Below are 13,843 nucleotides of genomic sequence, written 5' to 3'. Positions count from 1 at the left end.
GAGAGAGCTGCCTCTGTCGGCCCCTCAAAGGTTCAGTGACAGAAACGTACACACACACACACACACACACACGTATACAACACCACACGCAGCCATATGGGACCATGACCACACTGCACAGTCACACTGATGGGATGCACAGCTCAGCTCAGATAAATGTACATACCAACTTCTGCATGAATCATGTGTTAAGTACTTGGCACAAACACATGGTTCACTCCTAAAAGTACCAAGCTCATGTGGACTCTTGAGCCAGAGAACCTAGAAAATCTCTAGGTTTTATCTGCTGAGAAATTCTCTTTATAGCACATTTTAGTATATGTAGTATATTTACAGGGAAACGGTTGCATCAAAGCCGTAATAAACAAAATAGCCTTTTGTTTCACAAAATAAGGCATCTTAGCAGTACCAAAAACTGGAAAGAGAAAACTTTAAATAGACTTCTAAATAGTTGTGGAGGGATTGGATTTCAGTGCCAAAACCACATGATTACACAGCAGTTAAGAACAATTGACAGGAAAATGGGATTTAACATTTGATACAATAATATGTTCTAAGGAAAAAAACTTACATTCAAATGCACAAGAACCAGGCAGAAGGATTACAGGCTAATTGGGCAACACGTATCTGATTATAATTCTACTGAGTAATGCTTAGTACAAATGCATAGAAGTAAAACTACACTTACATTGAGAGCGCTCTGCTGAATCCAATGCCAACAACACTCGCAACAACTTTGCAAAACAGAGACCGCAAGCTATCTTAGCACAGCAGCCTTCAGACTGGAAAACAGAATGTGTTGAAAGGGGGCCAAAAATTCCACTTGTGAACGTTTTCACCTGTTCTCGTTGTTGCATTCACACTCGCAGACAAAGAGGAAGAGAGAAGAAACAAGAGCCAGGGAGAGAAATGTCCCATAATGTGCAGAGAAGCAGCTTAAATGCTGTAACCTATTGATACAAAAGTCACACAAAAGAAAGACATGTTTGCAACCACATACTCGGAGACTAAGTAGGATTCCACTTGAGTTGCAATTTTAAAAGTTCCTGAATGCAAGCCTGAGAATTTCTCTGGCAGCAAACCACAACTTTCCTCTCCAAAGGTGAGGTAAAAATAGCCAATGTTAACCATTGAACACACTGATGATCACACCGACTGATGCTTCATCAATACATCAAATGGAGCAGCATCTTTACCCAAAATAGAAAAAACAACATATTTCTTGCAACTCAAAAGGCATAACGGGGGTAACATGATGTGGATCACACACTGTTCTCCACCCGTGGAACTATCACAAGCCCTGTAACAAACACCGCCAGCCAAACGTGGCCAATCTTGGCACTTGGCTGCTCCATCTATAAAAGTGAGCATCCCCCACTGACTTTCAGGCGGCAGGGCTGAGGCTGGACGTCCCGACCCCGCTGATCTGCTGAGTGCAGAACCCTGCCGTCTCAGTATGGGCCCTGCCTAAGTGAAGGGGCCGATTTCAGACACAGAAACGATACACATGCATTCTTATTGTTCAGATACACATACACTGCAGTTCAAAAGAGCATAGACAGATAATCGGGTTTCTTAGCCTTCAGTCATGCCTTGACTGTAACTTTTACCTGATAGGCTGCAGTAAGTGGTACTAATACCACAAAGAAAGAGACATACCTGGAGGGCAGGAGCACTCTTGGCCAACGTCCCTAGTTGTCCTTAATTTTGGCAACAGCACCACCACTTTCTGCAGGCAGAGAAAAAACACCTCAGTTTAAAATCCCAGTTCTAGACATTAATATATTTTTAATGAGGAAATCATTAAGAAACATATTCAGAGAATAAAAGATTTACAAAATCTCAATGACTAACAATAAAAAAAGTCTATATCATCTGTCTCCCATTATATAAAGCTCCAAAATGGAAAGGGCTAGCTCAATTCCTTTTCCATTTGATCAAATTATAGGTTGGGGTCTCATCAGTGGTTATATCACTCTATAAAGAGCTTTAATAGTAAACGTAATTAGCCAGCTGCATGCAATGTTGACCCCTACGGTCATACATTAAAAACAAACTGATTTTAGGGGGAATAATTGGGAGCAATTGCCAAAAAAGTCAACCTCAGTGCACTTTTACGCACAGGTCTCTGTCAGAAGTTCACACACACAATGTAGGCTGTTTATTTAATACAATAGAGGCCATTTAAGACAATAGATGCAATGTACCTCTTCCACGAATTTCCCTACTGATGAGCTCAGCTCTGGAGTTAGGGTCCCATCCTCGTTTAGACAAGCCCTGTGCGGCGGCTGGAAGATGGAGGCTTTGTCCATCTCCATCTGCATTCGGCTCTCCAGCTGGAAGGTCTTGAGGCTCATCAGAAGACACACGGTGATGGAGCTCATAGACAGCAGCAGGCACAGAGCGATGGGAAAACCTGGAAGCCACCGCTGCACCGAAGACTTGGGCGCAAACTCACACACAGGCTTACTTTCCCCGATAGAGTGGCTGGCTGTATCCATTGTAAAATCCTGTTTTACAGTCCTGTGGATGAACATAAAATACCCCAAAAACGCCGTTTTGGAGGTGTAGTTCTGCGGTTAAACTCAGGCTCCGTAGAGTAGACAGCGCACCTAACACAACACTGAACTCAAAGTTGAAAGTGCTGTCTTAAATTAGTCTGGAACAAGAGGCAGGAGCAGCGGCAGTGCACACCGGGTTTACTCTTAACACATGGGAGCGATATGCATGCCAACCAGAGTGAAAGGCGCCTTCAAACGTACTGGTGGTTGTTTCCTGTTGGGGAGTATCCACCATGGATGCGCGACTGAAACTACCACTGGGGCCAATTGTTTGCCTCCCTAAAAGTTGCATGTTCAACTAGTTGAGATGCGCCCGCCCTGCAGACCACGTGGGAGGCTGCTGATTGACAGTTGAGAGACTGGCTCGGCACCTCAGCACTGGTGTAGTCCAGGATGCTAATTGTTATTTTTCTAAAACCAATGCAGAATTTTTCGAAGTGAAGATAATGTGCCTTGTTGTGTGATAAACTGAAATGTGTAAATATAGTTTACATTTCCAAACTTACAAACGGTTTCTGTGTTCAATACCTGACCCCAGCAGTGACAGCTATAGCCTATTGTAAAAAAGAAGCATCTGGAGGATCATATAATATTGCAGATCCTTCAACAAATGTTTAGTTCACAGAGAAGGACGTAAATCAATCAATATCTACTCTATTTAGAAACTTAAATAATACGAAAACTGTATATTAGTTTTTGATGTCTGAGTTTGATTATCTTTAAGCCGGCAGTAGCTCAGTGCCTATATTACCTGACTGACGCAGAGGGTCCCCGTATGAATAGGACACGCAGTGTGGACTGGTACTGAGGAGCAAGGTCGCATCACTGCTCATAACACTAAAATGGGCTAAATGCACTGTGTTGGATTAAGAGGTGTCTCTATTGCAATCTTCCATTTCCATTGTTATACCCAATTGCTACTTTGTACAATTATCATTTCTGAAAGGGTGCAGCTTGTCATTTAACAAGTGGTGTACAATGTTAATAGCATTACACATTTCCTGTTGGCGCCGTGCTAGGAGCTCCAGGTCAAGACCATCCATCATTTCAGTTAATGCTTTGCCACGACCATGTTCAGTGCTCATCAGGCGTCACTCTTGCAGTAACCTGAAAGCTTTTTACTGCCACCCGGTGGTTACATGAAGCTACTGCAACTGAACATCTCAATCACTGCACACACAGGAGACATTACTATAATCTATTCACGTTTATTGAGAAAAATGTACACAATACTGCAAAAGTCAGTGAAAAAAAAAGAAATATCAATAACAAATTGTATGTACAAGGATTTTCTGCCCGCAATAGCTTTTTTTACATCCATAGTGCTGAATAAATTACTACTGGCAAGACTGATGCTGGGTAACCCTAATCTCATTCTGGTACATTCCCCATCACTCACTTCACAATGCAATGTACACAATTGGACTTGAATAAAAAAGGGCTTTTACCAGAATTAAATTAGCAAATAAATATAAATCAATTTGGGAATTCCTTACATCAGAAATTGCCACAGAAGATAACAGAGCTGGTTGATGAGTTTGATTGAGTAAGAACACACCGGCGTAGGAGAGGACACAGCGGAGCAGGGCAGAGGACTGATACAGTCAGCGAGGCCACACCTCTCCTGGAGAGGCAGGAAGTAGAGGCTGCGCTGTCACCATGAGAATCGTCATGGTGACAGCCAGGCCCTGACCAAGGTCACAGCTTCAGTCTTTTTTGCTGCTGCTGGTGCTTCTGCGGCTACTCTTGCGGTAGCAGGAGAAGAAGGGGTGTCGCAGGGCCTGCTCCAGACTGAGGCGCGTCGCTGGGTCGTACTCCAACATCTTCTCTACCAGGTCGAACAGCTGGTGGTGGTCCTCGCCCTTAGACAGCATGTAATTCTGATGAAAAAAGGTGACGGTTAGTGTAAGAATACTAAAACAAACAAATCATACTGATATTTTTTCCAAGTTTTAGAAACAAAAAAGGTAGCTAACTTATATTCAAATGGTTGTCCTCTACATATCATACGTGTGAACTACATGCAGCGTGGACAGGGTGGACAGACACATTCTCTTACCTTGAGGGGTTTGCAGTGTTTCTTGACATATCTCCCAGAAGAGCTCTCTGGATCCCAGTCAAGCTTGCACCGATGGATATACCGCCGCTTCCTGTACACACAAAGATAAAACCATTTCTACGAGTTAGAAACATTTCTTTAAATTCTGTCTGCATTGTATATGTTCAGGAGGAAGGAAGATGGTAACAAAAAGTTTAAAAACCACCTACTTTGTTTTCTGCATGAGTTTCATTGGGATGGGGCCCAGGACTCGCTCCATCATAGCAAGGTGCTCTTTACTGTCATGAGTCTGAAGGAGAAAACAATATCACTTTTAGCAAAATGCCATGGTAACTGACACAGTGCTTATTAAGGTGCTAGCATTCTTTATTGTACATAAACCCAAACTATCCAGGCTCTGGAAGCCTTTATCCTACCATACTGTTATTATAGTTGATATGAAAAAACCCACAGCATTACATTTAGCTAATACATTTGTTACCAACTGTAAATATCCTTTTATATTGTAATTATGATAATCAAATGCTAGCTCAAGTTTTGTCCTTGTCTGATATGAGACAACACATATATATGATGACAGTATTGTTTCATTTGAATTAAACAATAGTTTTGTTTTACACGAGTGAACGTGTAGACGATCTTCTAAATATGTTCAAAATCAAGCTTTTCGTCAAGGACTATATGAGACCCAACCTATTCATTACTTGTAATACTAGGTTATAGCAGTTTCCCATGAGTCTTACCTGGAAGAGAGTATTTCCAAGGTAGTACTCAATGAGAATGCAGCCCACACTCCAGACATCACAGGCATGGCCCCAGCCCAGATCTGAAAGAGGTAATGTCTCCTGAATAAGACACGTCTCTGCTGAAGGATCTGCATAAGATGCGTTAAAAACCGCCACATACCTAGAATGACTTCAGGAGCCCGGTAGTGACGTGTGGACACCACAGAGGTGTGGTGCTCGTGCTCATATGTGGCGTTACCAAAGTCCACAAGCTTCACATCTGGGTTCCTCAACGTCCGTTCATCCCGTTTCTGAGTACAAAAACACATCATGCTAATAAAACAGCTGCACAAAATAACGTTTTAGAATGTGGCCAATGCTTCAGAAGGCATGAAAGATCCTTACCAGGTCAGGGTTGTACTGCATATTATATCCCGAATCAATGAAGAGAATATTCTCAGGCTTCAGGTCAGTGTGAGTCAGCTTGTTTTTATGCAGAACTGGAAGACAAGACCACACACATTCAAAACCAATCCTTAAAACTCTATTCTCCATTTACAAATGTGTCCGTCACTCACATCGCACAGCTCTGATGATCTGGTACGCCATGGGCCTGATGTGTTCAATGGGGAACGGCTGGAAATTGTTCTCCTTGAGGTAATCGTAGGTGCTGAGGCCGAGCAGCTCAAAGGCAATACAAATGTGGCCGTGGTAGTCAAACCACTCCAGTATGTGTACGCAAGCACTAGAGAGGAGGAGAGGACATGCAGAGTCAGTTTCTTGAAATGGTAAATTCTGAAAATACATGTGTTGACCACTAGGTGGTGATCTGTATTAGTGGCCTGACTTACGATCTCTTATCCAAGTCGAGGGACTTCAACTGTTCAAGCACCTCTACCTCAGCCATAGCTGCCTCACGGTAGCGGTCTATGCTTTTAATGATCTTCAGAGCCAATCGAGCTCCATCACTGGAAACACACAACATACTTTTAATATCAAATTTGTGGGATAGTGAGTTTTTAATTGTTAATTGAACTGTAAGGAATATTCTCGTACTTAGAGTGATCAATGCATTCAACGACCTTCCCAAAGGCCCCTTCTCCTAGAGTACACACAATCTCATCTACAGAAAATAGAAAGCTGAAGTTAGCACCACAGAACAGAAAAGGTGAAGCACTGCCTTTAGGCTGTTGCACTGCCTGATGTTTCTCTGTTTAGCTACACTTCTATAAACAGGCATCTGAACACTTGACTGCAACTCAATGCTAAATATGTTACACTGACAAGCAGTATTTAAAAAAAAAAAAAAAGTATTAAGTCTACTGGCCAAAATACAACAGCCTCTAAATTAATGTTTAGAAATAAAAACCAGACAACAAGAGAGTGAGACACAAAGTGTGATCAACAGTAGAAAAAAAAAGTATATATTCTATACATCTCGCTCTCAGCATGTCTCCACTGTGATAGATGAGGTGACCCTCGTCATCATCCTCAACACTCCTGGATCTTTTCCTGCTCCTGCGCTGTTGGCTCCTCCTCTGCACCCGGAACCGCCATCACATCAATAACCCATCAGTCAGCCACCACAATGCGACATCGTCATTCATTCAACCAGGCCAGGGGGGGAGGTGTAGGGGTGGATAGATTCGGCCCGTTCAGTAACACCGGCAGGCGAATGGACGGGAGGACGGAGCAGCAAATTCAAATTCAGCCCCGTCAGAGAAATTGGGCGGCAGCCACCACATAGTGTGTGTTACAGAAGAAAAACATGGCAACAAGATTTTCAGATGAGAGACTTTCTCAGAGTAGTACAGAAAAAAACTGAACTTGATTGATGACAGTCTATCTACATGTAGTTCTCTGTAACTCTTCCGAAACAAATACATTATTTACCATCACGTCCTATTACTGCAAACTAAGATTTAAGCACAAAAACAGGGTCCATTTTTTCTCTAGAAAATCTTTTAACACTCACAGGGTCTTACTTGCTGAGCCCCCTACTTGTCATTATTGAAAATCATGCTTAAATAGTTAAGAGTTGGATACACAGAGACAAAGAGAAAGGTGTTAGGCATTGGCTTAACACCCGTGATGGCCCATCTGATTTGGTGAAAAAGACAGGAGAGGAGAAGCGTGGAGAAGGATTTTCCCGTACCGTGGAGGACCTGGGGCGAGAGGGGCTCCGCCTGCGCCCTCGGTGCCGGCGGCTGCTTCGCCTGCTGCGACCGCTGCGCCCGGACGACTTGCTGTAGTGGTGCCAGTCACGCTCTCTGTCCCTGTAGGTCCCTTCACGACTGTCCTCCTCACAGGCCATGCCAAAACTGGGGTCCCGTGTGGGTCTTTCCCAAGAATCCAGCCTACGGTTCAGACTGCGGGTCTCCAAGTAATGCCTGCAGTCAAACGGAAAGAGGACCAAATCAAAACCACGGAGCAGAAAGTCAGGTCGGAAACAGCCTGGCTCTGTCTGCGATAACGCTCTCGAATGAAGACTGCATATGGTGCCAATAGTCTGCCACTTGCTTGACACTCTACCCTGAGCCTTTTATGTCACGTTTGTAATTAGCAACAAGCTGATTTGCAGCCACCTGACGTCCTGCTTAATGAGAGAATTATATTAACTGTCCGTCACTACGCAGCTAGTGCTTTTTGTGGTATGCAAATTCAACATGTGACGTAACAGGCGGTTATAACATATATAAATCCATCTCATTGGCAATTGTAAGCATTCCTTGAATCCTGTTCAACCTGACAGAAAGACACAATTGCTGACAGTGAGGAAAGGAAAGACGCTGTTCTGTGATTCTGCACACCTACTCCACAAGTGAACTGTGTTGTACCATATTTATCAAGGCCTGGGAAATGTGTTTGTTGCTTATAAAACATCACTTTTTCCATGACCTCCCAACAGTTCCTTTAATATGCCTTGCTGAAAGTAATCCTAGAGTTTGTTTATTAAGGTTGGTCTGCTTAGAATGTTTGAAATGGCTTCCAGCACACCCACACTGCAGGCCATGTTGGCACCTTAAAGGGATCAAGAAACCCCTCGAGCCCTGGCACCCTGCTGGTGTCAGTTGTCTTCCAGGAAGAAGTCTGCCCTCCTACAGAATTAAAATTAGAGCAGACCTGGAAACATCAACCCTGGGCCATCAACAAAGAGAGAATTGCAAAACGTATTACCATTGCAAACTGAGGGCAAGGGGGTTCTTATTCTAAGTGTATTTAATTACAAAAACACAAAAGGAATGGATATACAAGAGTTACCTTGTAGCACAGGCAAAGGATTAGCTTGTTTACTAAACTGAAGTCTTATGAATGTAACTAAAAGTTCAACTCAAACCGTGGCAGTACGACTCAATCTTAATCTAAACGTAGAAACAGTATTGAGGGAATTATCCTATACATTTTCACAGAATGACTTACTAGAATTCAAATCTTACTGATCTACATGTCGAAATAGTTGCACCCTAACTAGCTTAACCAGTGTAATAGCATCCATGTTGCATATTAAGACAGGTATTACACACGAACAACAAATCTGAAATAATGCGGATCTGACCGGATTGTTGACATATCTGCCATTTCGATGTTGGGTTACATCTATGATTTTAGGGATAAAGTAGTAGACAGTATGTATCCTTTATTTGTGCATGTTCCCATATGTTATACAAATATTTGTGTAACAGCTGTTCCACAGGAGATCCATAAATTGCATTTGTTCCACAAAACCCAGGTGGAAATGATAGTATATTTAACACTTAGCCAGTCTCCTGGGCATTACTGGATAATGTTCTGCTCAGTTAAAATGAAGGTTATAACATTTGAAAATGGTACTTTACAAAAAAAAAGACTGAAAGATATTTACCCGTCATAGGTCCGGTGGTGAAGTTGAGTTCTTCTTGACTTGTTTTCTCTTTCACTGCTATGTGAAAACTGTTTCTTTCGCTTACGACACTCCATTCTCTCCTCCCAGCTATACTCATCAAGCCAGACACCTGGGGAGCGCATTCGCTTCGACTGGCGCATCTGAAAGACATGGGAAACAGGTCAAAATGGAATTTCACTGCATTGGGGGATTGTTTCTAGAGATGCTGCACAAATGTAAAAGAACATTCAACTGCCTAGTGTGCATTTAGTGGGGGTGTAGCCAGATTCTCGCTTCATCTTCTCAAAGGAGAACAAGTGTGTATATATATCATTGAAAAATATAAATATATACAAATCAAGTTTTATTTATATAGCACATTTATAAACGATTTTTGGTCGAGCCAAAGTGCTGTACATATAATAAAAATAGCCTACAGTAGAGACACTTTACAGCAAATACAACAGCACAGATTGTTCAGAATATCAGTATGAGAAAAACGACACCCTCTATCCTTAGACAAGTGTTGGACAGTGTCAAATTGCCCAATTTGGGTTATGACAAGACGTTGTTGGTTAATGTTTTTAAGTAGTTTTGATGTTGTTTTTAACATTATGAATCAATGGGGCAACTTTTTATAAAAAATAAAATCACACCGAAAGTGCTCGTCCGTTGCAGCTCTAAAACTATCCCAAAACAGAACATTCTTCATAAAAATTGCGCAACGTTAGCAGGTTGAAAACATTGCAGTGCATTACAAGTAATGACGTTAATAACAAAACCTAAAATACTAACGGATAAAGAGTTATATTAAACGTAGGTTGATACAAATGCCATAAGGGTGGCATAAAACGTGGAGAAGCTATAATGCTGGCCGACGTAGGGCGATGTCAGGCCGTAGATCTTCAGTTATCATGCAGTTCCAGAAACTTCGACCAATCAAATCTTAATCAATTGCTGAAATTACATAAGGTAATTTGCAACGCAAAATAAGGCAACTATTTGTAGTCTTTAATTGGAAGGTTAACCAGTTGATTGGCTCGACGTAAATAAAGCATTGAGTCGTCGAATGATGATGTCGACCCAAAGGCCCGTCGAGCAGGCTAATGCAGGCTAATGCTAGCTTTTAAACTTTAGCCAGAACAACACGCACATTAAGTGAGTGAGCCTACATTTTAAATGAATACATTTTAATGTGACTAGTAGCAACAAGCGATGTTTACTGTCAAAACTATATTTAGTGCCATCCAAATATTCCTATTCAACCTGTTAAAGTATTCGATGGAATACATTCTCGTCGAATTAGCGACAGAGATCTGCCATGGCGGGCGTCCTTCGAGTTTTGGAAAGCTAACTAGCTAAAGTTGGCTAAAATAAAGGGAATGTTCCATGGCTCAACTATTGGCAACATAATTAAGTGTCAGCTAACCATGATTCAAGAAGTGGACTTACCTGACGTTTCAAATAATGAGATTCGATAGTGTATGTTATGTTAAAAATGCGAACAAAGGATAAAAAGGTTCCGACTAGCCGTCTTCAAAGATGGCGATCTGTGCCTGAATCCGAGGGAAGTTTACTTGAACGTCGTCAAACAAATCCAATGACGTAATAGCAACGCCCCCTGCTATGAAACATGGGCTTTTCTGTCCTGAGTTTATCCTTACAGGTGAAATAAAGTGCAAAGCCAAAGAGGCTCCCGTGTAAAATGTGCAATGTCCCCTGTTGAAAATTGCATGGAAATGTACAATATCTACTGCTTAAAATGCATTAATATGATCTATTCTCTCCTCTCTTGATGATCGGGCAGAATATTTAGTAGGCTACTTGTTTTAATATTGCTTTAACAGCCCACATTATTTTTGGTCTATTTTACTTTAGCATATATGTACATTATCTATGGTCACACAAAGAGTAGAAGAGAGACCTAAATGCCTTTAGACATAAAGGCATTAGGCCACCATTCATTCAAATAATATCACAATTTGATACAGTTCAAATTTATTTGGATGATGTTTATTCTTACCCATGCCTCGTTTTAAAAAAAAAAAGTTTTCTTCCATTATTTCCATCTACACTAATTTGGTCAGACCGAGAATTGGATTAAACAAACACACTTTAAAAACCAATGGAGTAAACGGCTCATTATACAACTTGCCTGAGATACTAAACGCAGGGTAACTAAACCCACGATCCTTCGCTTTGAATTGTGGGAAATAAATGTCTGCGCCCAGTGTTGCTACTAAGGACTACCTTACCTAAATGTGATTACTGACTTTTTCAAATTGTAAACGAAGACCTCTCAATAAGGCAAAGTGTAGATCGGTGTTTTGGTTAAAAACATTAATCTGAAGATGTCGGAAAATACGCAGAAGGACTCTGGAAATGCCCTCACCGGAGCTATTATTTCTGAAATGCTGGGGAAGAACTTCGAGAGACTGCCTGACTTTGATAAGAAACTCTTCCTCTACGGACCCATGTATCTGGCGGGGAACGGGGCTCTTGCAGGATTGATATCCAACAGCTTGTATCGCAGAGGCCTGAATGTCACGCAGGCACGCATCTCCTCCAGCCTGCCACTGGCCGTGATGCCCTTCCTGACAACATATGCCCTTTACAGCGGTGCAGTGACCGGCCCCCTGCTGTCCGGGGATCTCAACTGTCCCACCTGTGCCCTGATCCGGGGTGCACTTGTTGGTGTGGTCGGTGGTGGCCTGTACCCTATCCTCATGGCTCTACCTGTGAACTTTGGGCTTGCATGCAGGTACAATACAGCACCGATGGCAGAGAAGGGCAACACACTCCGGTACTGGATGGACATCTCCAAACCGGTCCTGAGGAAAATGAGAGCGGTGATTCTGCTCCAAGCGGTCTTTGGCACTTACCTGGCCTCCAGGCACTTTGACACGTACATCAAACTGGCGGAGTTAACATTTGACCGAAAGGAAGAGGAACTCAAAAACTAACATGTACTAAACCCAAAAATTAAATGCGTTTTAAGTCATTCTCAGCACCTCTTGGTTATATGTGCTTATCAAATTCATCATCTCAGGTGGAATGTGCCTGAGATATTTTTCCACCACAAATTCAATTATGTTTCTTTTATAAAAATTGCCTGTATGTCTATATTATCATTTACATTATAATACATACATTATGTAGTAATTATTAGTTTATTTTGCAGGATAAAATAACTTCATTAAATTCCTGCATGTGGTATTTATCACATAGGCATATCCCATGTATCGCTTATCTTAATCGATTATGCGTCTTATGTCCTTAATAATGTAAGCTGAAAAAATAAATTGACGTCATCTTCAAAAATGTAATCGTCAACCATTTTGATAATTGGTAAAGTCATTAATAAAACATATCTGCTGGTTTCAGTCACTCTCACTCATACATTTCTATTTTCTATTTAGTTTAACATTTGAAATGGCATACTTTAGGATAAAAGAGAAGAAAAGCCGTTCACACAGATCTAAAAGCAAAGAAAAGGACAATGCTGAAAAGGATGAGAAGCATAGCAAACACAAGGCAAAGAAAAAAGATCAATCTCAAAGCCGCAGTAAAAGCAAAGAGAAGAGTAAGAGGTCAAAAAGCAGAGAGAAGACAAAAGTGATGACAGAAAAGGTCGCTCGAGGAGCAAAGACCAAAATAAGAAAGTCTGATCACAGTAAAGATAGAAATAAGAGTCATGAGTCTGATACAAAGCCTAAAGAGGATGCCAAAGGTAAAAACGGTGAGAAGATTAGGACAAAGTCACAAAGCAAGGAAAGACACAGTTCAAAATAGGAAACAGCAAGCTTGGAAAGAAGGAAAAACGATCAGTTAAACCATCCATTCTCGAAAGTCCTGTTCATAAACTAGTTGTACTTGTAGAAAACAACTAAGAAGTGTTTTAATGGAACCGTAGAGATCTTTGAACACTTACCAGTGTATTAAAGTACTTCACATATATCCACCTTGGTTCTTGAAATGACTAGATTTATTCAGACAGGTTTCATAAATCATAGTAATGTGGTGGGAGTGTAACGGTCTGAGAAGTGTTTATATTTGGATGTTCATTTGTGTGCCTTGCTTATCAATTTATGATTTAGTAAATTTGAGTGTAATTAGAGAATTATAAAATGTAGAGTGTTATCTGGATAGCGAAATGAAGAATGGTTCACATTTGGGATGTGGTCGGTGAGTCGCATGACCACAGTCAGGTCAGAAGGCATTGCCATGGCAACGCATGCCGTTGGCATAATCTACAGGGTTCAAGAGGCGCACACGGTAAATGTTTCTCTTTTGTGATATGTGTGTTAATATTTAGTGTGTGCTTTGATTTAGCTAATGTGTTAGGTGTTACGATTTAATGTAAACTTTCAACTGTTCATTTCTTATAGTTTACACGTTGTCTTCGGAGAATGAGAGCGAGAGGGAGAGAATAAACCGTAAAAAAGACCAGATCAGTATGTTCGTGGCCTTATTTATTGGACCGGTGTAGTTACGCGTGGACTTGAACTAAAACAAGCATATTGAAGTGGTTGCCTTGGGCTTTGGTAAATAGTTATGTGCTGCCACTAATTTGTGAAAAATCACAGCTTCCCTTCTAGTGTTTGTATTTTTCAAATGGAGCTGCAGTTAATTACCT

At 41.4% G+C, this 13,843-nt stretch overlaps 3 protein-coding genes across 15 annotated transcripts in view; 1 reads left to right on the top strand and 2 right to left on the bottom strand.

The window, feature by feature from the left end:
- Positions 1-2,844, bottom strand: part of si:dkeyp-44a8.4 (collagen alpha-1(XXIII) chain) — a 123,489-nt gene extending 120,645 nt beyond the window's left edge. For 11 of the 12 annotated variants that reach the window (XM_034231122.1, XM_034231126.1, XM_034231121.1 and 8 more), the window contains exons 1-2: positions 2,208-2,843; positions 1,660-1,729 (exon numbers count right to left, since the gene is read on the bottom strand). In XM_034231122.1, the coding sequence (XP_034087013.1) occupies positions 1,660-1,729; positions 2,208-2,537 (400 nt within the window). In that variant the 5' untranslated portion in view covers positions 2,538-2,843. Of the gene's footprint in view, positions 1-1,659; positions 1,730-2,207 lie in introns of all 12 variants that reach the window. The other variant, XM_034231124.1, reaches the window with a different exon arrangement.
- A 909-nt stretch (positions 2,845-3,753) lies between these two features.
- On the bottom strand, positions 3,754-10,796 carry clk4a (CDC-like kinase 4a). 2 transcript variants are annotated; one of them, XM_034231171.1, is made up of 13 exons: positions 10,660-10,796; positions 9,208-9,368; positions 7,501-7,735; positions 6,781-6,883; positions 6,402-6,468; positions 6,197-6,313; positions 5,924-6,090; positions 5,751-5,845; positions 5,527-5,656; positions 5,364-5,446; positions 4,830-4,909; positions 4,621-4,711; positions 3,754-4,441 (listed from the first exon to the last, which is right to left on the bottom strand). In XM_034231171.1, exons 2-13 carry the CDS (start codon positions 9,366-9,368, stop codon positions 4,268-4,270), a joined length of 1,503 nt encoding a protein of 500 aa, XP_034087062.1. In that variant the 5' UTR covers positions 10,660-10,796; the 3' UTR covers positions 3,754-4,267. The 2 variants fall into 2 exon arrangements, with proteins under 2 accessions (XP_034087062.1, XP_034087063.1); XM_034231172.1 differs by lacking the exons at positions 6,781-6,883; positions 9,208-9,368; positions 10,660-10,796.
- Positions 10,797-11,405: 609 nt separating this feature from the next.
- tmem126a (transmembrane protein 126A) lies at positions 11,406-13,653 on the top strand. The gene has a single exon (XM_034231063.1). The coding sequence runs from the start codon at positions 11,559-11,561 to the stop codon at positions 12,168-12,170; it is 612 nt and encodes a 203-aa protein (XP_034086954.1). The 5' UTR covers positions 11,406-11,558; the 3' UTR covers positions 12,171-13,653.
- Positions 13,654-13,843: the final 190 nt, after the last annotated feature.

This window comes from Gymnodraco acuticeps, unplaced genomic scaffold (assembly GCF_902827175.1).
Source record: "Gymnodraco acuticeps unplaced genomic scaffold, fGymAcu1.1, whole genome shotgun sequence".
Lineage (NCBI taxonomy): Eukaryota > Metazoa > Chordata > Actinopteri > Perciformes > Bathydraconidae > Gymnodraco > Gymnodraco acuticeps.
Note: the sequence above shows the minus strand (reverse complement) of the source record. Positions and strands in the feature narration are given on the sequence as shown.